This window comes from Theropithecus gelada, chromosome 20 (assembly GCF_003255815.1).
Source record: "Theropithecus gelada isolate Dixy chromosome 20, Tgel_1.0, whole genome shotgun sequence".
Lineage (NCBI taxonomy): Eukaryota > Metazoa > Chordata > Mammalia > Primates > Cercopithecidae > Theropithecus > Theropithecus gelada.
The window spans coordinates 55,604,780-55,632,372 of NC_037688.1; the positions used below are offsets into that span (position 1 = coordinate 55,604,780).

The window sequence follows — 27,593 nt, forward strand, 5'->3', positions numbered from 1 at the left end:
CCAAAGAGAACTCTGAGAGTCTCATCACTGGTGCCAGGCCTGTTTGGAGGACATAGTTTTATGCAGCCTGTCCTAAATTGTCTTCTGTGACGTGTTACTGAAGTGGCTTTCAAATCTTGGTGGGCATCAGAATCTCCTGGGGGAACTTTAAAAAATCTCAATTGTTTCATGCACAAATCACAAATGGATGCTAAAACTAGTGTGTTTGATATAAACGGGATAGTTACAGTCTCAAAGTATCTCCCTACAAGACACTTACTAATTATGCAACGAAGGCCAGGTACAGAGGCTGACACCTGTAATCCCAGCACTTTGGGAGGCCTAGGTGGGTGGAATGTTTGAACTGAGGAGTTCAAGACCAGCCTGGGCAACATGGCGAAACCCCATCTCTACAAAAAATACAAAAATTAGGTGGGGTGGTGGCATGCACCTATAGTCCAAGCTACTCAGGAGGCTGAGGCGGGAGGATCACTTGAGCCCAGCAGTTTGAGGCTGCAGTGAGCCATAATCATGCCACTCCACTCCAGCCTGGATGACAGAGTGAGACCCTGTCTTAATCAATCAATCAATCAATCAATCAATCACACAATGGAAAACAGCAGTAATCTGATATAAGAGAAACGTGGAAGATACCACTTTAACCAATGGGACAGACAGCATCCTATGCCGCCTAATATGATCCACCAGAGATATCTCTTCTGTGCCAAAAGTGTAAAGCCTGAATCCTCCTAGTGAGGAAATGTCAGATAGTTAATACCAATGTTGGAGATCCCCCCCAAATAAACACAGCCTCTGGGCACAGTCAGACTTGAGAACCAGTGTGTTCTCAAAGGAGAGGAATGTAATGTTCAAGTTCCTAAAGTTACTGCAGTTTCACTGTAGAGATTCAAGGAAACAATGTTTTTAGATCATTTTATTTTAGTTTTTTTTTTTTGAGGCAGAGCCTCCCTCTGCTGCCCAGGCTGGAGTACAGTGGCACGATCTTAGCTCACTGCAACCTCCACCTCTTGGATTCAAGGGATTCTCCTGCCTCAGCCTCCCAAGTAGCGTGCGCCACCACACCTGGCTAATTTTTGTATTTTTAGTAAAGATGGGGTTTTGCTATGCTGGCCAGGCTCATCTCAAACCCCCAACTTCAGGTGATCCGCCCACCTCGGGATTGCAGGCATGAGCCACCGTGCCCACCCGGCCTTAAGATCATTTTAAAAGCAGCAGTTTTCTGGAAGTGAAACTTCTCCATCTCAGAACCATAAAACCTTTAGGTCATGTGAGCATGACTTCCCAGCCAAGCTTACAGACACATGCCACCACGCTCAGCTAATTAAAACATTTTTTTGTAGAGACGAAGTCTCACTTTGTTGCCCAGGCTGGTCTCAAATACCTGGTTTCAAGTGATCCTCTAACCTCGGCCTCCCAATCACCTCTGTAATGCTTTGATTACAGATCTGAGCTACCCAGCCCCTGATATCCCTATTTTAATGACTCTGCCAAGGTCACAGAACCAGTAAATGGCAGTGTTGATTCACGCCTTGCTGCCTTCTGTAAAGGCGTTAGCAGCAGAGGTAACTGGAAGAGTGGGCCTAGCAGTGGGACAGGAAATGCCGGACCCAAGGGAGAGGCCGGGAGTAGCAATCAGCTTATCCATGGGAGGAAGGCAGGCTGGGGACTTGGTCCAAATGTGCCTGCAGCCTAGCCCTGAGGCAAGGAGGGAGCGGCGGGGGAGTGGGAGCACAGTACTCACTTGCACTCAGCCTCTGCATCGGCCTTGGCGGTTGTGTAAAGGCCACGCAGCTTTGTCCGGTAATAGGGAGAAACTGCAGAGGAAACATAGGGATTAGGATGCAGGGCCAGGGCAGGCACAGTAGCATGGCACTGCTTCCATGCACCGGAATCACACTTGTGGAGGCACAGAGAGGCCATAGCTTCAGTCAGAGCTCTGCTGGCTCAGGAGTGCTCCCCAAACGGATGCCCCTAGGCTCCACGAATCCACATTTCCATATGGTACAAATGCCATCCCTACATCTGCGAGAGAACTGTCTTACCTTTTCCCCATCATGACACGCACAGAAAATGATTTGTCAGGACCCAGGAAAACACAATTCTCAGAGTTACCCAGAGTAAGAAAGCCCCAGCCCCAGAATCTGACCACCTGAGGGCCTCAGGGCATATGCAGGGGCCGCCTGGGAACAAAGCTCCTTTCTAGAAAACACCAGCTAACTGGGGAGCTTGTGCGTTCTAAGGGCAAGGTTCCCTAGATACAGCCTCATTTCAGTGCCTTTCGAATCCTCAGGGTGGAGGGATTTTAGCTCTTCAGGTCACCCAGATTAAGGGAAAGCTGTCCCCCCTGCTGCATTTTGGAATATGCAGATACATGCACATCTATTTTGAATACAATGACCACCTCAGTCCCAGTCCTGGCCATACCCACCCCAGCCCCATCTCATCCCCTTTCTCTCCTGAGCCCAGGTACTCACTCTTGTTCTCTGTCTGCATCCGTTCATGGGTCTTCTGGATGTTCACTAAGTTGTGTTCGCTCCGCGAACGCTCTTCCTGTAAGGAAAAGAGTGGCAGGACATGACGGTGGCCCTTTGTGCTGCTGTGGCACCCTGCGAGCCAGGCCAGAGTCCCCATCCCCAAAACATGGCCCTCATTTTCTTTTTTTTTTTTTTTTGAGATGGAGTCTTGCTCTGTTGCCTAGGCTGGAGTGCAGTGGCGTGATCTCGGCTCAATGCAACCTCTGGCTCCCAGGTTCAAGCAATTCTCTGCCTCAGCTTCCCCAGTAGCTGGGATTACAGGCACGCAGCACCACATCTGGCTAACTTTTTTTTTTTTTTTGAGACGGAGTCTCGCTCTGTCGCCCAGGCTGGAGTGCAGTGGCACAATCTCGGCTCACTGCAAGCTCCGCCTCCCGGGTTCACGCCATTCTCCTACCTCAGCCTCCTGAGTCGCTGGGACTACAGGCGCCCGCCACAATGCCTGGCTAATTTTTTGTATTTTTAGTAAAGAGGGGTTTCACCATGTTAGCCAGGATGGTCTCGATCTCCTGACCTCGTGATCTGCCCACCTTGCCTCCCAAAGTGCTAGGATTACAGGCATGAGACACCGCACCCGGCCTAATTTTTTGTATTTTTAGTAGAGACAGGGTTTCACCATCTTGGCCAGGCTGGTCTTGAACTCCTGACCTCGTGATCCACCTGCCTCAGTTTCCCAAAGTGCTGGGATTACAGGCAAGGGTGCCCGGCCATGGACCTGATTTTCTAAATCCAAATTCAGGAGTTCAAGATGATTTTCTCCTTTGACTAATGCAAAAGCATTACAAAAGACATTAAAGGTCCTGGTGCAGTGGCTCAAGCCTGTAATCCCGGCACTTTGGGAGGCCAAGGTGGGCGAATCACTTGAAGTCAGGAGTTCAAGACCAGCCTGGCCAACATGGTGAAATCCCGCGTCTACTAAAAATACAAAAATTAGCCGGGCATTGTAGCATGTGCTTATAGTCCCAGCTACTCTGGAGGTTGAGGTGGGAGAATTGCTTGAATGTGGGAGGTGGAGGTGGGAGAATTGCTTGAATCTGGGAGTGGAGGTTGCAGTGAGCTGAGATTGTGTCACTGCACTCCAGCCTGGGTGACAGAGTGAGACTCTGTTTTAAAAAAAAAAAAAGAGGGCATTAAAGTTAAATCATAAGTGATATCTTTAACAATAGTCCTTTATCAAAGAGACAAAATCAATCTATACAGTCAATGCAATCCCCATCAAAAGTCTAGCTGACTTCTTTGCAGAAATTGACAAGTTCATCCAAACATTCATAGGGAAATTCATGGGACCCAGATTATCCCCAATCTTGGGGGAAAAAAAAAAAAAAAAAGTTGGAGAACTCACATTTCCCAATTTCAAAATTTACTATGAAGCTATGGTAATCACGATGGTGTGGTACTGGCATATAGATCAACAGAACAGAATCCGGAGTCCAGAAATTGACACACACAGGTAGGATCAACTGATGTGGGGAAGAAGGAGTGGGGAAGAACACTGGTGCAATTCCTCCCATATCAGTGGTCCTGGGAGCAGAGCTGTGACTGAAGATGCTGGAAACTGACATGGTTCCTAAGCAAGAAATTATGACTATGCTTTTTAGCCTTCGTGTGAGAATTTTTAAGTGCCTGATGGGTGGGTTGTGCCTTTACCACAACCTGCAAAATGAGGTTAACAGTGAACATAGCTGCCTAGTGCTCCAGACGGCCGATAGTCTATACCTGTGTGGCCCCACCCTATACAAATGGGAATGGATTGGGGTCAGCGGGGACACGTGCTAGACTGCTGCCACTGCAATCTGGACCAGGTACAGTGGCCAAAGCTAACATCCCTTCCAAAGGTGGAAAAGTTTGGGTGAAAACCAATCACAAATGGAGAGGAGAAATAGTAGCCGAGTTAACAAAACAAATTAAATGGGTTATGCGATGAGGGAAATCCATTGTATTCATACCTTAAGAGAGGCTCAGAGAGAGGTCAGTTACACTGGGTGCCTGAAAGAGCGAAGCCCTGGGTCTGTCAGGACCACACCTGCTTTTGGAAGCTGATGTGAGATGGGAGTCTGGGAACTTGGCGGCAGCTGTCTGAGGGACACCCTGGTTGTATGGGATGATGATAAACTGGTCTAACTGTGGATGACTGAATGGAATGTGCAATCTGCCAGTATCTTTTTTTTTCCTTTATTTATTTTTTTGAGATGGAGTTTCACTCTTGTCGCCCAGACTGGAGTGCAGTGGTGCGATCTTGGCTCACTGCAACCTCCGCCTCCCAGGTTCAAGTGATTCTCCTGCCTCAGCCTCCCTAGTAGCTGGGATTACAAGCGTATACCACCACATCCAGCTAATTTTTAGTAGAGATGGAGTTTTGCCATGTTCACCAGGCTGGTCTCGAACTCCTGACCTCAGGTGATCCACCCGCGTCAGCTTCCCAACATGCTGGGATTACAGGCATGAGCTACCACGCCCGGCCCTTTTTTCCTTTATTTTACAATTCATTTTATTAATAAACTCTTCCTTAGAGCAGTTTTGGTTTACAGAAAAGCTGAGCTGATGGCACAGAGCTCCCGTATGTATACCTGCTCTGCCCTATACAGTCTCTCCTATTGTTAACATCTTGCATTAGTGTGGTGCGTTTGCTACAACTTATGAGCCGATACTGTTAGATAATTAACTACATCCATCCCCATGATGGTTAACTCCATGTGTTCTGTAGTTCTATGGGTTTGGACAACGCATCATGTTGCGTGCCCACCATCACGGTACCATGCAGAAGAGTTCCACCCCCTAAAATCCTCTGTGCCCCACCTATCCATCCCTTTCATCCTGTCTCTCCCAAGGCCCTGGCTATCGCTCATCCTTTCACTCTCTCTAGTTTTGCTTTTTGTTTACAGTTGGAATAGACAGCACATAACCTTTCAGACTGGCATCTTTCACTTAGCAATGAGTGCCGGCACCTTCTGACTTTTACTCTCCAGGTTACGCCTAAAAATGGTATCTTTTGGGAAGGAATTTCTGGGATCTACTCCTTCCTGGCTGTGTGGTGCACAACTGCCAGCAAGCTGATCCCTGTGTAGCTATAAACCCTGATTATCGTGGGCAAAATACGGTGGGGCATGCCGATAGCCCAAGTGAGGTATAGGCACCAATACACACCTCCCTTGTATCTGTGAAAGAAAAGATATCAAATAGGGGGAAAATGGCTTTTTTTTGTTTTTGAGACAGAGTCTTGCTTTGTCGACCAGGCTGGAGTGCAGTGGTGCTATTGCAACTTCCACCTCCCAGGTTCAAGTGATTCTCCTGCCTCAGCCTTCTAAGTAGCTGGGATTATAGGCATCCGCCACCACGTCCACATAATTTTTGTATTTTTAGTAGAGACAGCCAACATGGCAAAACCCCATCTCTACTGAAAATACAAAAACAATTAGCCGGACATGGTGGTGTGTGCCTATGATCCCAGCTACTAGGGAGACTGAGGCAGGAGAATCGCTTGAACCCAGGAGGCGGAGCTTGCAGTGAGCCGAGCTCACACCACCGCACTCCAACCTAGATGACACAGTGAGACTTCGTTTCAAAAAAGAAAAAGAGTGTTTTTGTTTGCCTGAATTAATAGGGTGTAAGGTAAGGAAAGATATGGGGCATTTTTGTTGGGTGCCAAAAATGTTCTGAAATTGATTGTGGTAATGGTTGCACAACTTTGTGAGTTGCGAAAAACCACTGGATTATACACTTTCAATGGATGCATTGTATGGCGTGTGAATTCTATCTCAGGACAGCTGTCAAACAAAATGAATCATGAAATCCTGTACATGTGGAAAATCCAACAGGAATGGTAGCCATACCCCAAATTCCCTTCCTCTCACCTTTTTTTTTTTTTTTTTTTTTTTGAGACGGAGTCTGGCTCTGTCGCCCAGGCTGGAGTGCAGTGGCCGGATCTCAGCTCACTGCAAGCTCCGCCTCCCGGGTTTACGCCATTCTCCTGCCTCAGCCTCCCGAGTAGCTGGGACTACAGGCGCCGCCACCTCGCCCGGCTAGTTTTTCGTATTTTTTAGTAGAGACGGGGTTTCACCGTGTTAGCCAGGATGGTCTCGATCTCCTGACCTCGTGATCCGCCCGTCTCAGCCTCCCAAAGTGCTGGGATTACAGGCTTGAGCCACCGCGCCCGGCCTTCCTCTCACCTTTGTTACATCATTTTGGTTCCTGTGTGTCCAATCTCTCTGAACACAAACACCACCCCCACTTCACAGCTCAGCATCAAAGCCTGTGTTCCCATCTGGAAATGGAAAGTGGTGACTTTTTACCTGGGTTTGCTTGATCAGCTGATGGAGCTCCGTGAGAAGTTCTGCAATGCGGGAATCGGCAGACACGAGGGCCATTGTCTACAGGGGCGCCTGGTGGGGGAGTGAGGACAGAAGAAAACTCTGTTAGTGGCTGCTGTGGGCTGAACTGTACCTCCTCTAACGATACATTAGGCCTGGAGGCTAACATTGTAATCCTAGCACTTTGGGAGGCCAAGGTGGGAGGATTGCTTAAGGCCAGGAGTTTGAGACCAGCCTGGGCAACACAGTGAGATCCCGTTTTTTTAAAAAAAAATTAGGCTGGGCGCGGTGGCTCAAGCCTGTAATCCCAGCACTTTGGGAGGCCAAGACGGGCGGATCACGAGGTCAGGAGATTGAGACCATCCTGGCTAACACGGTGAAACCCCGTCTCTACTAAAAATACAAAAAAAGTTAGCCAGGCGAGGTGGCGGGCGCCTGTAATCCCAGCTACTCAGGAGGCTGAGGCAGGAGAATGGCGTGAACCTGGGAGGCAGAGCTTGCAGTGAGCTGAGATCCGGCCACTGCACTCCAGCCTGGGCAACAGAGCGAGACTCCGTCTCAAAAAAAAAAAAAAAAATTAAAAACTTGCCCCAGCATAGTGGCACATATCTGTAGTCCCAGCTATTCGAGAAGCTGAGGTGAGTGGATCACTGGGGCCTAGGGGGTCGAGGCTGCAGTGAGCTATGATTGCGCCATTGCACTCCAGCCTACAGGACATGACACCCTATCTCTTTAAAAGATAATAATAATAAAAAGATACATTGTAGTCCTAACTGTGGTACCTGTAATGTAACCTTGTTTAGAATTAGGATCTTTGCAGAAGTATTTAAGATATCACTAAGATGAGGTCATAGTGGAATAGGGTGTGCCCTTAATCCAGACACACAGCCAGGTGCAGATAGAAGCAGAGACTGAACTTGGACAGCTGCAAGCCAAGGGATGCCAAGGACTGCTAGCAGCCACCCAACCAGCCGGGAGAGATGCAGGGAGTAACAGCCCTTTCTAAGCCTCCAAGAAGCAACCAATCCCTTGTCTTTGCAACCAAGCTGACATCTTGATTTTGGAATTATGGCCCCTAGAACTGTGATGGAATAAATTTCTCTTGTCTTAAGCCACCCAGTTTGCAGTAACTTGTTATGGCAGCCATAAGAAATGAATACAGTGGCCAGCTATCCTCAGATTCTCCTCTACCCTAATGATATGTTTGAATGTCATATGTTTGACCAAGTCAAGGAGTCAAGGAGTCAATATTAAGTGCCTTAAAAAGACAGCATACTGTTGGCCCCTGCTCTGCTGCCAATATCCTGACAAATGATTCAAACATTTCTGGTTTCCATATTTTAATCTGTAAAATGGGAATCATCTCTGCTGTATTTTGGGAGATTCAAATAAGATTTTATATGAAGACACTTTCCAAGTCATAAAACACTGTTACTTTCTTATAGTGGGAAGAGAATTTTTTTTTTTTTTTTTTTTTTGAGACAGAGTCTTGCCCTGTCACCCAGGCTGGAGTGCAGTGGTGCGATCTTGGCTCACTGCAATCTCTGCCTCCCTGGTTCAAGCAATTCTCCTGCCTCAGTCTCCTGAGTAGCTGAGACTACAGGCGTGTGTCATTACATCTGGCTAATTTTTGTATTTTTAGTAGAGATGGGGTTTCACCATGTTGGCCAGGCTGGTCTCAAACTCCTGACCTCAGGTGATCCGCCTGCCTCGGTCTCCCAAAGTGCTGGGATTACAGGCATGAGCCACCACGCCCAGCAAGCATGGGAAGAGAAATTAACTACTGTAAAATATCTCAATCAAGATTAATGTACTCTGATGAAAATAAAATGCTTCTGTACAATAAAAGATAATTAGGGCCGGGTGTGGTGACTCATGCCTGTAATACCAGCACTTTGGGAGGCTGAGGCAGGCAGATCATGAGGTCAAGAGATCGAGACCATCCTGGCCAACATGGTGAAACCCTGTCTCTACTAAAAATACAAAAATTAGCCGAGTGTGGTGGTGGTCGCCTGTAGTCCCAGTTACTCAGGAGGCTGAGGCAGGAGAATCACTTGAACCTGGGAGGTGGAGGATGCAGTGGGCCGAGATCACACCACTGCACTCCAGCCTGGAGACAGAGCAAGACTCCGTCTCAAAAAAAAAAAAAAAAAAAGAAAAAGAAAAGATAATTAGAACAAGAGTAAAAAGACAACCAAAAATAATCAAAAGTGTAAGTTATAACTAGGTGAAAACAGACATATGCCTAAAGATAAAGGTATATTTGATAAAATAAGAGGAGATATTTTTAGGGTGCTAAAATTTTGTACAATAGCCTGCATCTTACAAAGTTTGTTCAGGCTGGGTGCAGTGACTCACACCTGTAATCCCAGCACTTTAGGAGGTGAAGGTAGGAGGATGGTTTGAGTCCAGGAGCTTGAGATAAGCCTGGACAATATAGCAAGACCTTGTCTCTATTTTTATTTTTTATTTATTTTTTGAGATGGAGTCTTGCTCTGTCACCCAGGCTAGAGTGCAGTGGCACAATCTCTGCTCACTGCAAGCTCTGCCTCCTGGGTTCAAGCAATCCTCCTGCCTCAGCCTCCAGAGTAGCTGGGATTACAGGTACCTGCCACCTCACCTGGCTACTATTTTGTATTTTTAGTAGAGACGGGGTTTCACCATCTTGGCCAGGCTGGTCTGGAACTCCTGACCTCGTAATCCACCCGCCTCAACCTCTATATATATATTTTTTTAAATAGTTGTTCAACTAACACATCCTCCTACTCAGAGATCAGATTCACACTGAATGGAGCAAACTCTTCCCCGCACTTAATGAACTGTGAACCTCTCTCCATGTATTTATTCGTATCTTCTTACAGGCTCTGTTGCTGTTATTTAAAAGTATAATAACATACAAACTAGGAATAGAGGGGAACCTCCTCAACCTGATGAAGGGCATCTATGAAAAACCCATAACGAATATCAGACTTAAAGGTGAAAGACTAAAAGCTTTCCCCTCAATCAGGAACAAGATGGGCATGGGCCCTTGTCATTTCTAGTCAACATTGTTCTGGAGGCTCTTGCCAGGGCAATGAGGCAATAAGATGAAATAAAAGGCATCTAGACTGGAAAGGAAGAAGGACAACTATTTCCATTTGCAGATGACATGACCTTGTATATAGAAAACCCTAAGAAATCCACTAAACAACTATTAGGACTAAGAACAAGGTTAGAACTCACAGCAAAGTTGCAGACACAAGATCAATAAACAAAAATCAATTGTGGCCAGGCCCCAGAGGCCCACGCCTGTAATCCCAGCACTTTGGGAGGCTGAGGCGGGAGGATCACTTGCAGCCAGGGGTCCAGACGAGCCTGAGCCCCCCTCCACTTTATATATTTTTTAACTTAAAAAAAAGATAGCTACAGTAATCAAGATGGTGTGGTACCGGCATAAGCAAAGACATCTAGTTCAATGGAATAGAACTGAGAGACCAGAAATGGCTGACTAATTTTCAACAAGGGCATCAAGACAAATTAGTGGGGAAAGAATAATCTTTTCAACAAATGGTACTGGGACAACTGAATATCCACATGTAAAAGAATGAATCTGGTTCCCTACCTCAGCCCACATACAAAAATGATCTGAATAGATAGTTCTCCAAGGAAGACATATAAATGACCACCAAGCACATGACAAGATGCTCCGTATCATTAGCCATTGGGAAATGCAAGTCAAAACCACTGAAGACACCACTTCACACCTATGATAAAAAAGAGACAAGAGTTGGGAAGGAGGTAGAGAAACTGTATGAATGCATATAGTGTGATATTGTCCATACAGTGGAATATTACTTGACAGTAGAAAGAAATGAAGTACTGAGACACGCTATGACATGGATGAACCCTGAAAACATTATGCTAAGTGAAAGAAGCTGCAGTCATGGAAGACCACATATTGTGTTTCTATTTACATGAAATATGCAGAATAGCCAAATCCATAGAAAGCTGGGTGGGGAAGGGTTGGGAGAGAAAGGACGGTGACTATTAATGAATATGGGTTTTTGTCTTGTTTTGTTTTGTTTTTTTTGCCAGGTGATGAAAATGTTCTAAAATTGTGCTGATGGTTGCACAACTCTGAATATACTAAAAACCAATGAGTTGCACATTTTAAATACATGGTACACGGCCACCCCCTCCCAGGCAAATATTAATTTACTTTCTGTCTCTTTAGGTTTATGTAGTCTACACTTTTTTTTTTTTTTTAAATGAGACGGAGTCTCACTCTGTCACTGAGGCTGGAGTGCAATGGCACGATGTTGGCTCACAGCAACCTCCGTCTCCCGGGTTCAAGTGTTTCTCCTGCCTCCCAATAGCTGGGACTATAAGCGCCCGCCACCACGCCTGGCTAATTTCTGTATTTTTAGTAGAGACGGGGTTTCGTCATGTTAGCCAGGCTGGTCTCGAACAACTGACCTTAGGTGATACGCCTGACCTTGGGTGATCCACCTGCCTCGGCCTCCCAAAGTACTGGGATTACAGGCGTGAGCCACCATGCCAGGCCTGCACTTTCTTTTTATTGCTAAATAACATTCCATTGTTTTGCTATATCACATTTTACATGTCAGTTCATGAGCTGATGGACATTGGGTTACATCCATTTTTTTTGGCTATTATGAATAATGCTGCTATAAGCGTTGTGTACAAGTTTTTGTGTGGGCATGTTTTCTTTTTGTTTTTCTTTCTTGAGACAGAGTCGTTCTGTTGCCCAGCCTGGAGTGCAGTGGCGTGATCTCTGCTCACTGAAATCTATGCTTCTCTCGTTCAAGCAATTCTCCTGCCTCAGCCTCCCAAGTAGCTGGGATTACAGGCACCCACCACCAAATCTGGCTACTTTTTGTATTTTTAGTAGAGATGGGGTTTCACCATGTTGGCCAGGCTGGTCTCAAACTCCTGACCTTAGGTGATCCATGTGCCTCGGCCTCCCAAAGTGCTGGGATTACATGCGTGAGCCACCGCGCCTGGCCTTTCTTTTTTAATTTTAGGTTTTGGGCCGGGCACGGTGGCTCACACCTATAATCCCAGCACTTTGGGAGGCCGAGGCGGGCAGATCACAAGGTCAGGAGATCGAGACCATCCTGGCTAACACGGTGAAACCCCGTCTCTACTAAAAACACACACAAAAAAATTAGCCAGGTGTGGTGTTGGGCACCTGTAGTCCCAGCTACTCGGGAGGCTGAGGCAGGAGAATGGCGTGAACCCGGGAGGCAGAGCTTGCAGTGAACCGAGACTGCGCCACTGCTCTCCAGTCTGGGTGACAGAGTGAGGCCCCGTCTCAAAAACAAAAACAAAAAAACAAAAAAAAATTTTTTAGGTTTTGGGGATACATGTGAAAGTTTGTTGCACAGGAAAATACGTGTCATGGGGGTCTGTTGTACAGACGATTTCATCACCCAGGTATTAAGCCCAGTACCCGACAGTTATCTTTCCTGCTCTTCCCTCCTCCCGCCCTCCCCCGCCCAGTGTCTGTTGTTTCCTTCTTTGTATTCATGACATGTTTTCATTTCTGGGTACATATCTATGAGTAGAATTACTAACGTGTGTATTTTTTTTAACGTACTACACTCTGTTTATCTTAATAAGCACATTAAACATAAACTGTGTTTAGCCTTCTGAGGAGCTGCATGCTGTTTCCAACGGGGTGACCATCTTACATTCCCACTCGCAATGTGCGTTCCCACTCTGCATCTGCGCCAACACGTGCTATTGTCTCTCTCTGTCTTTTTTATTTTTGGCAGAGGCAGGGTCACACTATGTTGCCCAGGCTGGTGTCAAATTCCTGGGCTCAAGCAATCCTCCTACCTTGGCCTCCCAAAGTGCTGGGATTACACATGTGAGCCACCATGCCTGGCCTCTCTCTTTTTGATTACAGCCATTCTAGTGAGTCTGAAGTAGAGTCTCATTGTGGTTTTGATTTGTGTGCCCCTAACGGTTAATGGTATTGAGCATCTTTTCATATGCTGTTGACCATCTGTGTATCTTACCATTTTAAAGTTTGGTTAGTTGTCTTTGTTTGTTTGTTTGTTTGTTTTGAGACAGTCTCACTCTGTCGCCCAAGCTGGAGTGCAGTAACTTAATCTCAGCTCACTGCAACCTCTGCCTCCCGGCTTCAAGCAATTTTCCTGCCTCAGCCTCCCGAGTAGCTAGGATTACAGGCATGCACCATGACGCCCAGCTAATTTTTGTATTTCTTTTAGTAGAGACGGGGTTTCACCATGTTGGCCAGGCTGGTCTCAAACTCCCAACCTCAAGTGATCCACCTGCCTTGGCCTCCCAAAGTGCTGGGCTTATAGGTGTGAGCCACCGCATCCAGCCAGTTGTCTTGAGTTGTGTCCTTGGAAGCACATGTTTTTAATTTTTATGAAGACCAATTTCTTTTTCATTATTTGCTTGTGATATTGATCTATGTTGTCCCACATGTATGACACTGTTTTTGCCACCACAGCTTTACACAATGCATTGTCATATAGAGAACATATCCCCTTAGAAACATTTAGAGACCTAGGAACAGAAGCTACCTCTGTGTCTTGGGTGGCGGTGAGGCCAGATGGTGGATCCTGGTGCCAGTACCCCCAGGGCTTGTATACCATAGGGAAGGGGTGGTTCAGACAACTGGACAACTGAAGTATGATAGCATCAAGGTTGTGAGACCCCAGGGCAGGATTTCTGGTCAGTATGTACTCTTACACAAGGAACAATAGACAAACTGGAAATCTTGGAGTCCTTCCCAGAACTGGAATTAATCAGAAGTGAACACGGTGAATTAGCATCCAGGACAAAGTTGCTTTAGCCTCCTTAGTTGCATTAGCTAAAACCACATAAAAGAATAAAACTGGAGTTTAGATCACAGATTGGAAGTGGATAAATCTGAGCATGATCAGCACGCAGGCTGTTGCTAAAGTCTTGGGAACTGATGAGGCTAGAGATTATCTGCTAAGTGAGGAAAAAGGAAAGAACCCCAGTGAGCCATAACAAAGAAAGTGAAGGTGTGGACAGAAGATGCAAGCTCAGTGGTGAGATCGGGGAAGGTGTGGATTGGCACAGAAAGGGTTATTCTCTCCTGCTAAAGCAAGAATCCTGGCTGAAACTGTTATAAGGAGTTAGACAGGCACAAGCAGGGCAGGAGAGGGCTCTCCCCTACCCACTAGGAATATTGGGTGATGGTTTGGCAATTATCACGTTGCCTCTCTAAAAGTGATGAATTGGCAGCTGCTGCCAGGGAGAGGCCATTTCCTGATGGTCCACACCTGATGCACTAAAGTGTTAACTGAATGCAGTCACCAGAGAAACGCACCTTCCCCAGCATGCACATTAAGAGACCAAATGGCAGAGCATGGCCTCCCGGGGGCACATCACCAGAACAGGGAAGAAAGCCTCAGATGGGCATCCGTACAACTTTCTACACACCGTTTGTGTGCCCACCTCCCAAGGGTAAGGAGTGCACTGTGCATGCAGGCAGCTCACTGTAAGGGAAGAATCATGGGAAAGGGGCCAGCCTTCATCCTAGAACGTCCTAGGATCAAGGTTAAACAACACACTGGACCTCAGTGCCCACATGGGTCTCCTCCAAGTGTATTTCTCCTTTCTTTCCTGTTCCGAAGCTTCTTAATGAACTTCTACTCCTGCTCTGAAACTTGCCTCGGTCTCTTTTCCCGCCTTGTGCCCGAGACGAATTCTTAACAGGCAGGAAGTGAGGTTGCTGCAAACCTGTACAGATGTGCTGCTGGTAACTCAGATACCTTCCGCCCAGAACAAACCACTGGCCCGCCTTGCACATGCCCGCACCTGAGCAAACCCGTACAGATGTGCTGCTGGTAACTCAGATACCTTCTGCCTGGAACAAACCACTGGCCCACCTTGCACATGCCCGCACCTGAGCCCTATTAACAGCCCCACCACTGGACAGGGTTTACTTTACACGGCACTGTCACAAACAGCAAGACGTGCTACAACCATGCAGCCAGGTTGTCTCGTTAGCCTTCCCTTAGCACACTTCAAACCTTCTCTCTCCTCAATATCCTTGCTGCTGCCCTCAGATCCAGGCCTGGGTCCTATTAGCTGATATCTGAGGTTCCTACTTCACTCAGAAGGGAAGCCAGAGCCTTTATTCACACCATCAAAACTACAAGCTCTGTAGAGCAACGCCTGTCACCTCTGCCTTCATCCTAAAGAGGGAAAAACAGTCCCTCATTTGTGTTCTGAACTCCATCTCCCCTCTGACTGTCAGATGATCCTTTCTCCTCTACCAGTGAACAAGCATACTTGAGGAGAACTCATCTTGAAAAAACACAAAAGAGCTTCCAAACCCCTCTAGAGGCCCCCCCACCTGTGTTCCTCTTCACGGCAAAACTTCTTCCCTAAACTGTGCAGGGATCCGCAGCTGCTTCCTTGTCCCCACTTTGCTTTCCAACCCACTTCCCTAGCTCTGTCCTCACCAGCCTCTCATCAAGAGAGCCAACAGCCCCTGCAGGGGAAGCGTGAGTGCCCTTTCTGCTTCTTCCAACGTGGCTTCTGATCTTGACATGGTGCTACCCGCTTCTCCTCTGGCTTCAGGGCCTCCCTCCTGGCAGTTCGCCGGCCACCCACCTGCAGTTCCTCCTCTGGGCTGGAGCCTGGCCATCTCTCACACCCCCCCAGGTCCTCACCCCCACTTCCCGGCTGTGTAGTGCCACCTCCCAATCTGTACGTCCGTCAAAGGAAAGTCACAGAAGGGATGATTAACAGCACCAAATGCTACAGAAGAGGACTCAGAGGGGTCTCCCAAAGCTGAGGAAGTCACTGAGGACCTTGGGGAAAACACTTTCGGTGGAAGAGACAGAAGCCAACACACAGGAGAGGGAGGCGAATGCAGGAAGCAAATGTAGGTTACTGTGTCTGGAAGCAGGGCTGGGGGACCAGTGAGCAGGAAGGGGTATGGGAGGCGCTGAATGGAGGAAAGTGACACAGAGGAACGTGACCATGTGGCTGGGGGGAGTTTCATGCTGAGAAGCCAGGGACAGAAGAGGGGGCTGTGTGAGAGGAGGCAGGCTTAGCGAGAGACAGGCTCTAGCACTGGATCATACCCAGCGACACCTCCCCGGCTCAGCTGACATTCCTTCTGGCCTGTCCCCTCTACACTGTCTCAGACACACGATCTTGCTGCCTCCCCACTCCTACCTGTAAAGCCCCTTCCCTTCTGGCTCAAGACTGCGCTTGCCTGACTAGTCCTAAATAAACCACACTTTTCTCTTGCTTGATTCTTCCTAGAACTGACATGGACTCTGCAACACACCTTTAGAAACTGGCCTTCTACCAGGCGCAGTGGCTCATGCCTGTAATCCCAGCACTCTGGGAAGCTGAGGCAGGCAGATCACCTGAGGTCAGGAGCTCGAGACCAGCCCGGCCAACATGGTGAAATCCTGTATCTACTAAAAACACAAAAGTTAGCCAGGCGTAGTGGCAGGTGCCTGTAATCCCAGCTACTCGGGAGGCTGAGGCAGGAAAGTTGCGTGAACCCAGCAGGTGGAAGTTGCAGTGAGCCGAGATTGTGCCACTGCACTCCAGCCTGGGCAACAAGAGCTCCGTCTCAAAAAAAAATACAAAAGGGCCAGGTGCGGTGGCTCACACCTGTAATCCCAGCAGTTAGGGAGGCTGAGGCGGGCAGATCACGAGGTCAGAAGATCGAGACCATCCTGGCTAACACAGTGAAATCCCGTCTCCACTAAAAATACAAAAAATTAGCCGGGCATGGTGGTGGGTGCCTGTGGTCCCAGCTACCAGGGAAGCTAAGGCAGGAGAATGGCATGAACCGGGAAGGTGGAGTCTGCAGTGAGCCAAGATCGCGCCACTGCACTCCAGCCTGGGCAACAGTGCAAGACTCCGTCTCAAAATAAAATAAAATAAAAATAAAAAAAAGAAGAAACTGGCCTTCTAGCCAGCTGCTGTTGGTGTATCTTTTCTTCCCCAACAGACTAGAAGCTCTCAGGCAAGGACGGAAATCTCTGCTTTCATCAATCACTACTCATTAGTAGCGTCAGGGATGTAGCAGGAACTTTTCTAATTTTCACTACTTCACACCCCAACTCTCTCCTTCCCTGACCCCCTTCTCCAGAGTTAGGTCCATTTTGAATTTCCTTACATTGACTCTTCCAAACTTTTTTTAGAAAGCATAGGCTTGGCCGGGCACAGTGGCTCACGCCTGTAGTCCCAGCACTTCGGGAGGCCGAGGCGGATGGATCACTAGAGCAGGAGATCGAGACCATCCTGGCTAACACAGTGAAACCCCATCTCTACTAAAAACACAAAAAATTAGCTGGGCATGGTGGTGGGCGCCTGTAGTCCCAGCTACTCAGGAGGCTGAGGCAGGAGAATAGCGTGAACCAGGGAGGCGGAGCTTGCAGTGAGCCAAGATCGCGCCACTGCACTCCAGCCTGGGTGACAGAGCTAGACTCCGTCTCAAAAAAAAACAAAAAAAAAAAAGGTGTAGGCTTTCCTTGGCTTCTGCAAGGTACCGCATCAACTATGAACTACATGGTACTGACTCCCAAATTGATCGCCAGCCCAGAGGGCTTCCCAAAGATTCAGAAATTTTTTTTTTTCTTTTGAGACAGAGTCTAGTTCTGTTGCCAGGCTGGAGTGCAGTGGCGTGATCTTGGCTCACTGAAACCTCCACCTCCCTGGTTCAAGAGATTCTCCTGCCTCAGCCTCTCAGGTAGTGGAATTACAGGTATCTGCCACCATGCCCGGCTGATTTTGTATTTTTAGTAGAGACAGGGTTTTGCTTTGTTGGCCAGGCTGGTCTCGAACTCCTGACCTCAGGTGATCTGCCTGCCTCGGCCTCCCAATGTGTTGAGATTACAGGCGTGAGCCACCACACCTGGCCAACAACAGAAATCTATTGCTCACAGTTCTGGAGACTGGAAAGTACAAGATCCAGGCCCCAGTAGATCTGGCACTGCTCTCCACTTCAAAGATGGTGCCTTCTCACTGCATTCTCAACATGGCAGAAGGGGCAACACAAGTCCCTCAGGCCTCTTTCAGAAGGGCGCTAACCCCATTCTTGAGAGTAGAGCCCTCACAGCCTAATCACTTCCCAAAGGCCCCACCATGTTGGGGATCAAGTTTCAACATACAAATTTTAGGGGAACACAAGCACTCAGACCACAGCATTTGGCTCCTGAACCTCCAAAAGTCATGTCCTTTTTACATGCAAAATACATTCAGTCCACCCCAATGGCCCCAAATAGAAACTCGTTCTAGCATCAACTCAAAAGTCTAAAGTCCAGAGTCTCATCTATCATCTAAATCAGATATGGGTGGCTGGGTATGGTGTATCACACCTGTAAACCCAGCACTCTGGGAAGCCAAGGTGGGTGAATCACTTGAGGTCAGGAGTTCAAGACCAGCCTGGCCAACATGGTGAAACCCTGTCTCTACTAAAAATACAAAAATTAGCTGGGCATGATGGCAGGCACCCGAAATTCACCTACTCAGGAGGCTGAGGCAGGAGAATCACTTGAACCTGGGAGGCGGAGGTTGCAGTGAGCCGAGATTCCGCCAATGTACTCCAGCCTGGGCAACAGAGTGAGACTCTCTCTCTGCCCCTCCCAAAAAAAAATTTTTTTTAAATCAATCAATCAGGTATGGGTGAGACTCAAAGTACAATTCATCCTGGGGCAAATTCCCCACCAGCTGTGAGCCTGTGAAATCAAATGTGTTATGTCCTTATAAAATACAATGGTGGGATGGGCATAGGACAGACATTCTAAAAGGGAGAAATAAGAAAGAAGAAAGGGGTAATAGGTCCCAGGTAAGTCCAAAACCCAACAGAGCAAACCCCATTCAATCTCAAGGTTTCTGAACAATCTTCTTCAACTCTATGTCCTCCTACCTTCTGGACATACCGGCAGGGACATGGTGCTGGGCTCCGGGCCGCCCTGCCCGCACAGTTTTGCTGGGCACAGCCCATGCAACAGCCCTCACTTGTTGGAGTTGCATGCCTGTGGCTCTCCCTGGTTGGAGTTGCACACTGGTGGCTCTACCAGTCTGGGGTCTCAGAGGCAACGCTACCCCGATGGCTCTGCTAGGCAATGCCCTAATGGGGACTCTCTGCAGAGGCCTTACCCCATGGCAGTTCTCTGCCTGGGCTCTTCAGGGTATCCTGTATAATCTAGGTGGGAGTAGCCATGCCCCAAAAGCTTGTGTATTCTGTGCACCAGCAGAGACAGCACCATATGGATGCTGCCAAACTACATGGGGCTGCCAAGGAGCACTACCCCAGAAAGCTAGGAACAGAGCCTTGAAATGGTTCTGCCCCCAACACCGTGGCCTTCTGGGCCTGTGATGGGGGTGACAGCCCCCACATGCCTTCAGGGTCATCCTTCCATTGTCTTGATTAGTACCTGGCTTCCACATCTATACTAGTCTCCTTATCAAAGGATGGCTTGGCCACATCCTTCATATTCTCTCCAAATACATTTATTCTTTTTTTTTTTTTTTTTTTTTTTGAGACAGGCTGTCACTCTTGTCACCCAAGCTGGAGTGCACTGGTGCAATTTCAGCTCACTGCAGCCTCAATCTCCCAGGTTCAAGAGATCCTCCCACCTCACCCTCTTGAGCAGCTGGGACCACAGGCACATGCCACAATACCCAGCTAATTTTTTGTAGAGTCAGGGTTGCACCACGTTGCCCAGGCTGGTCTTAAACTCCTGAGCTCAAGTGATCCACCTGCCTCAACCTCCCAAAGTGCTAGGATTACAGGCGTAACCCATTGTGCCCAGCCTACTTTTTCATTCTTTACAACATGGCCATGCTGAGAATCTTCCAAATGCTTAAGTTCTGCTTCCCTTTTGGTTTTAAATTCCGTATTTAATTTGTTTCTCTCTTCTCACATTTTACTATAAGCCATCAAGAGAAGCCATGCCACCACTTTGCTTAGTGACTTCATCCACCAAATATCCTATTTCATCACTCTTAAATTATCTCAGAAAACACTAGGACATAAGAAAGAAAAGCAGCTTTTATTTTTATTTATTTGTTTTAGTTTATTTATTTATTTATTTTGAGACAGTTTTGCTCTTGTCGCCCAGGCTGGAGTGTAATGGCACAATCTCGGCTCACTGCAACCTTCCCCTCCCAGGTTCAAGAGATTCTCCTGCCTCAGCCTCCCAAGTAGCTGGGATTACAGGCACACGCCACCATGCCTGGCTAATTTTTTTTTTTTTTTTTTTTTTTTCTGAGATGGAGTCTCACTCAGTCACCAGGCTGGAGCGCAGTGGCACGATCTCAGCTCACTGCAACTTCTGCCTCCCGGGTTCAAGCAATTCTCCTGCCTCAGTCTCCCAAGTAGCTGAGATTGCAGGCGTGTGCCACCATGCCCCACTAATTTTTGTATTTTAATAGAGACGGGGTTTCACCATGTTGGCCAGGATGGTCTCGATCTCTTAACCCTTCTGCCTTGGCCTCCCAAAGTACTGGGATTACAGGTGTGAGCCACTGCTCCTGGCCAAGAAATTTTTAATCTGAAGAATGTGACCCCGCCCCACCCCTTAATTATCAAGCCCAGAGAAGCAATGAGATCCAACAGCAGTCATGTCTCATTCCACACTTTAGCTAAATAATCACCTCATGAAGCCACTTGCTATGTGAGCTCTAGACTAACTCATGCAAAGTAGCCATACAATGCATTACACTGGCATTTTCTGTAATTTCTCATATCCTATAGTTCAACAATGTATAGCCAGTCACTAATTCACGTTATCTCTGTAAACCAATGAGAATTCCTGTCAAACAACTTTTTTATTTTTATTTTTTAGATGGAGTTTTGCTCTTGTTGCCCAGGCTAGAGTGCAATGGCGTGATCTTGGCTCACTGCAACCTCCACCTCCCAGATTCAAGCAATTCTCCTGCCTCAGCCTCCTGAGTAGCTGGGATTATAGGCACACACCACTACCAAAGCTAATTTTTGTATTTTTAGTAGAGATGGGGTTTCACCATGTTGGTCAGCCTGGTCTTGAACTCCTGATCTCAGGTGATCCACCCGCCTCAGCCTCCCAAAGTGCTGGGGTTACAGGTGTAAGCCACCACGCCTGGCCCCTGTCAAACAACTTTGTGTGAGCCTACTCCTCATTCCCTTTTGCCTTTAAAAATCTGCTTCTAACAAAGGCCAAACAGAGCACTCCCCAAGGCAACTTACAAGTGTGTCCCAGGCTGCAGTCTGCAACCTTGGCCCAGATAAACTCTACATTAATTTTGCCTAGGCTTGTTCTTTTAGGTCAACAGGCACAAACCCAAATCAGTCAAGTTCTTTGCTACTTTATAACAAAGATTACCTTTCCTCCAGTTTCCACTAACATGTTCCTCATTTCCATCTGAGATCTCATCAGAATGGCCTTTACCATCCACATTTCTACCAACATTCTGCTCACGCCCTCTTAGGGCATCTCTCAGAAGATTGAGGCTTTCTCTACAGCTCTCCCCCTGTGCCCTCACCACACCTATGCTTAATGACCTGTTCATGACAATGTAGACTTTTTCTAGTATGAACGTCAAAATTCTTTCAGCCTCTACCCACTACCCAGTTCCAAAGCTGCTTCCATATCTTCAGGTATTTGTTATAGCAGCGCCCCACTTCTGGTACCAATTTGTCTTCATCCATTTGGCTGCTGTAACAAAATACTTTAGACTAGGTCATGTATAAACAACAGAAACACATTGCTCTAGAGGCTAGGAAGTCCATGATCACGGTGCCAGCAGATTTGGCATCTGGTGAGGGCTTGTTCTGTGCTTCAAAGATGGCACCTTCAAAACTATGGGCAATATGTTTCTGTTGTTTATAAATATCCAGCCTAAGGTATTTTGTTACAGCAACCCAAATGAACTAAGATACTCCCTCACTGGTTGAACATCTCTATCCAGAGAAGACCCCAAATTACTATGCTCAACATGGATATTCCTTATACAGTTCTACTTCTCTATGGCTAGAAATTTTCCATAATAAAAATAATATTTAAAAAATCATATTGCAGTTAAAGCTTTAAAAAATAAATAATATTTTTAAAAGTCAAGAAAATGAAAAGAAAACCAGTGTGTCCAGAAAATATTCTAAAATTGGATTATGGTAATATTGTTATAATTGAATATACTTTAAAAGCCAATGAACTGGCGTGGTGCGGTGGCTCACCCCTGCAATTCCAGCAGTTTGGGAGGCCAAGGCGGGTAGATCACTTGAGGTCAGGAGTTTGAGACCAGCCTGGCCAACATGGTGAAACCTCGTCTCTACTAAAAATACAAAAAAATTATCTGGGCGTGGTGGTGCACACCTGTAGTCCCAGCTACTCAGGAGGCTGAGCCTGGAGAGAGAATTGCTTGAGGCCGGGTAGCAGAGGTTGCAGTGAGCCAAGATTGCACCAGGCTGGCCTTGAACTCGAGCCCAAAGTGATTCGCTGCCTCAGCTCTGAAAAGTGTTGGGATTACAGATGTGAGCCGCCACGCCCAGCCCCACATAATTTCTTATCTCCATGCTTGCCCTATGTTTACACTGTTCCCACTATCTGGGACATCCAGATTACTCCTAACCCTCCCAGTTAACTACTTAATCTTTAAGATCTAGCTTAGCACCAAGTCACCTCCTCCACTGATCACAAACTGAAACTCCCAATCTCCTAGGCGGGGTTAAGTTGCCTTTCTGTTCCCCTAAGACCCTCATTTTTTTTTTTTTTTTTTTTTTTTTGAGTCTTGCTCTGTCGCCCAGGCTGAAGTACAATGGCATGATCTTGGCTCACTGCAAGCTCTGCCTCCTGGGTTCACGCCATTCTCCTGCCTCAGCCGCCCAAATAGCTGGGACTACAGGTGCCGCCACCACGCCTGGCTAATTTTTTTGTATTTTTAGTATAGACAGGGCTTCACTGTGTTAGCCAGGATGGTCTCAATCTCCTAACCTCGTGATCCGCCTGCCTCAGCCTCCCAAAGTGCTAGGATTACAGGCATGAGCCACTTCATCCGGCCCCCTAAGACCCTCTTTCTAGCACTGTACCTACCAAATCACATTCAAATCCTCTTTGTATATACTTGTCTCCTCCCCTAGTTTGTCCAGTCTTTGAGGACAGGGATCACTTTATTCTCCATACCTAGCACAGAGCCTGGCACACTGGGTTCTCAATAAATACTGACTGAATCACTATCCTTTTCTTCACCATAAAACTACCATACCGGGCTGGGCGCGGTGGCTCACGAGGTCAGGAGTTTGAGACCAACATAGTGAAACCCCGTCTCTACTAAAAACACAAAAATCAGCCAGGTGTGGTGGCGGGTGCCTGTAGTCCCAGCTACTCTAGAGGATGAGGCAGGAGAATTGCATGAACCCAGGAGGCGGAGGTTACAGTGAGCCAAAATTGCGTCATTGTACTCCAGCCTGGGTGACAGAGTGAGACTCCATCTCAAAAAAAAAAAAAAAAAAAAACCTACCATACCTACCATTGTCACTTCTCCCACTCACGCCTCAGCCCACCCTCAAGCTCCCAGGGAGCTCCTGGACCTTTCTGCTGCACTGCATACCTGCTTACGTGCTGCACCTCAAAACTCCACTCTAGATTTCCAGGTGTGATGGTTAATCCTAGGTAACAACTTGTCTGGATTGAGGGATGCCTAGACGGCTGGTGAAGCACTGTTCCTGGGTGTGCCTGTGAGGGTGTTGCCAGAGGAGGATGACATTTGTCAGTGCACTAGAAGAGGAAGACCCACCCTCCATATGGATGGGCACTATCCAGTTGGCTGCTAGCGTGGCTAGCACAAAGCATGTGGAAGAAGGGGGACCAGCAGCTTGCTGAGTCCGCGTGCTGGCTCTGTTCTGTGCCATGCCGGACACTTGGCCTCCCCTCCCCCTGCCCTTGGACATCAGACTCCAGGTTCTTTGGCCTTTAGACTCTGAGACTTGCACCTCTCAGGGGCTCTCTCAGGCCTTTGGCCTCAGACTGAGAGCTGCACTGTTGGCTTCCCTGGTTTCAAGGCTGGCAGACTTGGACTGAATTATGCTACCAGCTTCTCTCTTTCCTCAGCTTGCCAATGGCCTATCATGGGATTTCACCTTGCAATCGTGTGAGGCAGTTCTCCCTAATAAACTCATGTGTGTCTATATATATACTATCAGTTCTGTCCCTCTGCAGAACACTAACACACCAGGCCTCCATGCTCCCCAGTGTCTCTAACCACCATTCTGGTTTTTTGCTGCCTCCTTCTCTACCCCAGTGGAAGATCGCTCTGGGATCCTCTTCTTATTCTCTAAGCACTCCCTAAGCATTCTCATCAGCTTCAGGCTACACTTCCAAATCAATGTCATCAACCCTGACCTTTTTCCAAGGCTCCCAATTCAGACTTCCAACTGTCTCCTAAATAATCCCACCGAGATGCACCGCAGATGCTCGTACTTCCAGTCCCGCACTGCTCTGCCTTCTAGATGCTGGTTAACAGCATCGCTGCACAGCTGGCTTCCCAAGCTGGGAATCCAGCCCTCTCTCTCCCACCACGCTTGTCATTGTTTTAGTTTAGGCCCTCATCACCTGTCTCACTGTCTCATGTGGTTGTTCACAAAGTCTGTTTCTCTTGGCCAGGCATGGCGGCTTAAGCCCCTAATCCCAGCATTTTGGGAGGCCGAGGCGGGTGATCACCTGTGGTCAGGAGTTCAAGACCAGCTCTGGCCAACATGGCAAAACCCCATCTCTACTAAAAATACAAAAATTAGCCAGGTGTGGTGGCGGATGCCTGTAGTCCCAGCTACTCAGGAGGCTGAGGCAGGAGAATCGCTTGAACCCAGGAGGCAGAGGTTGCAGTGAACCGAGATTACGCAACTGCACTCCAGCCTGGGTGACACAGCGAGACTCCGTCTCAAAAAAAAAAAAAAAAAAAAAGTCTGTTTCTCTCTGGAAAAAAAAACACACACATACCACAAACACAAAACTTTGAATAAACAATATATGCACGTAGTAAAAAAATTCAGATTATTTTTGAAATACAACAAAATCTCCTATCCCTACAGGCAACTAGTTGTTCCTGGGGTATTCCTTTAAAGATATCCCATATACATATAACAAGAAAAAATGGTGCGTATCTCATAAAAGCTTTTGCTGACAAAGACAGATACAGACACACACACACACACACACACACACACACACAAACTGAGGTTGAAACTTTCAGGGAGAGAGCTGACCACCTGGTCTGGAGGATCACTTTGTCTACTGGGTAGTGCCTTGCCTGGCAGAACCACATCATTTTATAATTTCACAATAAGCTATTGCTATCCCTGGATCCCATCAGCCATGAACTCTCAAAGCAGACCATCTAACTGTGCCCACTGCCTTGATGCCCCTTGCTTCTGGCACATACCTGGTGAATGGCAACACACTCTTACCACACAAACACCCTCTCTTCTTTGCGGCCTCCTTGGTTACCAACAGTTATTACAGTATCTCTGCCTCCCCAGAGCACTCTGGTCACCCCTGTTTCCAATTATCTCCCTTTTTCCCCTCATTAAGGTGAAAAAAAAAAAAAATGCAACATAAAGGATGTTTTAAAGCAAATCCCAACAACCTCAAGTGATTTCTCATTCTGTATCCACCTTCTGTAAATGTTATATAACCACAAACAGAGCACGCACACACCCTTTTAAGATCACTTTCTATGTGTGGAAGAGTCTACTTCTCAGACTTCCAGCCCCTTAAAAGTAGAAGAACTAAGTCTTTTTTTTTTTTTTTTTTTTTTTTTGAGACAGGGTCCCACTCCGTCACCCAAGCTGGAGTGCAGTAGCCCAATCTCAGCTCACTGTGGCCTGCACCTCCCAGGCTCAAGTCATCCTCCCACCTCAGCCTCCCAAGTAGCTGAGACTATAGGCATGTACCATCACACCCAGCTAATTTTTAAATTTTTTTTGTAGAGATGAGGTCTTGCCTTGTTGCCCAAGATGATCTCAAACTCCTGGGCACAGGCAATCCTCCCGCCTCAGCCTCCTAAAGTGCGGGATGACAGGCATGAGCCACCGTGAGCGGCCAAGAACTAAGTCTTAATGGATTGTCTTTGCATCTTGGTACCCAAAATAAAGCCTGAAATACAGGAGGGCTTGGATCCCCGTTTGTCAGACCCTACTTGTGAAAACACTGAAGAGGTGAGCAGCATGCCCAGCACCAATACAAGTACAATGTCCCGCAAAGAAATGAAGCACGACCTGCCATACAGCCATCAGGGAAAGGAACTGACCTTCATGTTTCAGGAATAGTCCAAGGAGGGGGAAGGGAGAGAACAACTGTAAAGTTCTCATAAAGCCTCACATTCACCTTGGATAAATTACTTAACCTTTCTGGTCTCAATAAAATTAAAACAAGAGCACCTACTTGATGATCAAATATCTAAGAAATATCCTAGGCAGTGGCTGGCCCAGAGCATGCACTTAGTGAACGCTAGTGGCCCTTCTCATCTGGAGGCCAGGGGTCTGCTGTTACATTGAGTGAAAGAGCCAATTGCATAAGCAAAAGAAACGCTGACGCTTGCCAAATCTGAGCATAACCCCGCGATGATGGCCTGGCCAAAGACCACACCGTTCAAGGGCTCTCTTGTTTGAGCTTTGCCTACTGGGTAGTGACTTGTCTGACAGAACAAGCTCTTCCTATGATTTTACATCAAAGTGCTGCTATTTCTGGATCTGGTCAGTCATAAATCTAAACTTCCCCAGGAAACGTGTTCTAAGTAGAAGCAAAGGTTTCTGTGACCTTCTGAGAACAAATGCCAAGCCTGCTGGTGCAAAGCAAGTGGGAATGAGGCCCTGGGGTTGGAACTATAATGAATTGGAAGGCCAGACACTGCACTTCCAGGCCAAGCTGCTGGTTTTATGAGTCCAACAGTACCAGCTATTCTTATCACAATTCCTTCGTGTAAACAAAAAGTCCCAAACTGTGAGAGGCTCAGGAATTCCAGCAAGGTTTCAAGCATTCTTAGGAATGCTGAGGCAACGCCCAGTACCATAAACTTTTTGGCTCCTAGCATGCTCGTCTTCCCACTGACTTAGAAGGCCACATCTTTTCTTTCTTTCTTTCTTCCCCCTCACCCACCTTTTTTTTTTTTTTTAGAGAGACAGAGTCTTGCTCCATCGCCCAGGCTGGAGTGCAGTGGTGTGATCTCGGCTCACTACAACCTCTGCCTCCTGGGTTCTAGCAATTCTCCTCCCTCAGCCTCCCGAGTAGCTGGGATTACAGGCACACGCTGCCACGCCTGGTTAATTTTTTGTACTTCAGTAGAGACAGGGTTTCACCATGTTGCCCAGGCTGGTCTCGAACTCCTGAGCTCAGGCAATCCACCCACCTCGGCCTCCCAAAGTGCTAGGATTACAGGTGTGAGCCACCATGCCTTTTATCTCTACACATAGATACACGCCTTTTATCTCTACACATAGATACACAAGCTGTTCTGACATTTTACACTATAGTTTACTTATGCCTGTTCAGGAACTTCATATAAACATAATCACACAGTATGTATTCTTTAGGGCCTGGATTTTTTCACTGAACATGTTTTTGAAATTCATCCATCTTGTATCAGTAGTTTGTTCCTTTTCATTGCTGAGTAGCAGGCTATCATATGAACACACTAGTTTAGCCAGTTCTCTTTTGATGGCACTTTGGTGACAGTTTGGGATCATTATTATTTTATTATTTTTTAGAGGCAGTCTCGTTTCTGGTCTCCTGGGCTG

The 27,593-nt window shown here is 47.2% G+C and overlaps 1 protein-coding gene across 1 annotated transcript in view; it reads right to left on the bottom strand.

The window, feature by feature from the left end:
* SGF29 (SAGA complex associated factor 29) overlaps positions 1-27,593 on the bottom strand; it is a 44,205-nt gene that overhangs the window by 8,359 nt on the left and 8,253 nt on the right. The window contains 3 exon segments of the mRNA XM_025371462.1: positions 1,742-1,814; positions 2,475-2,550; positions 6,824-6,913. Of these exon segments, the coding sequence (XP_025227247.1) occupies positions 1,742-1,814; positions 2,475-2,550; positions 6,824-6,898 (224 nt within the window). The 5' untranslated portion in view covers positions 6,899-6,913.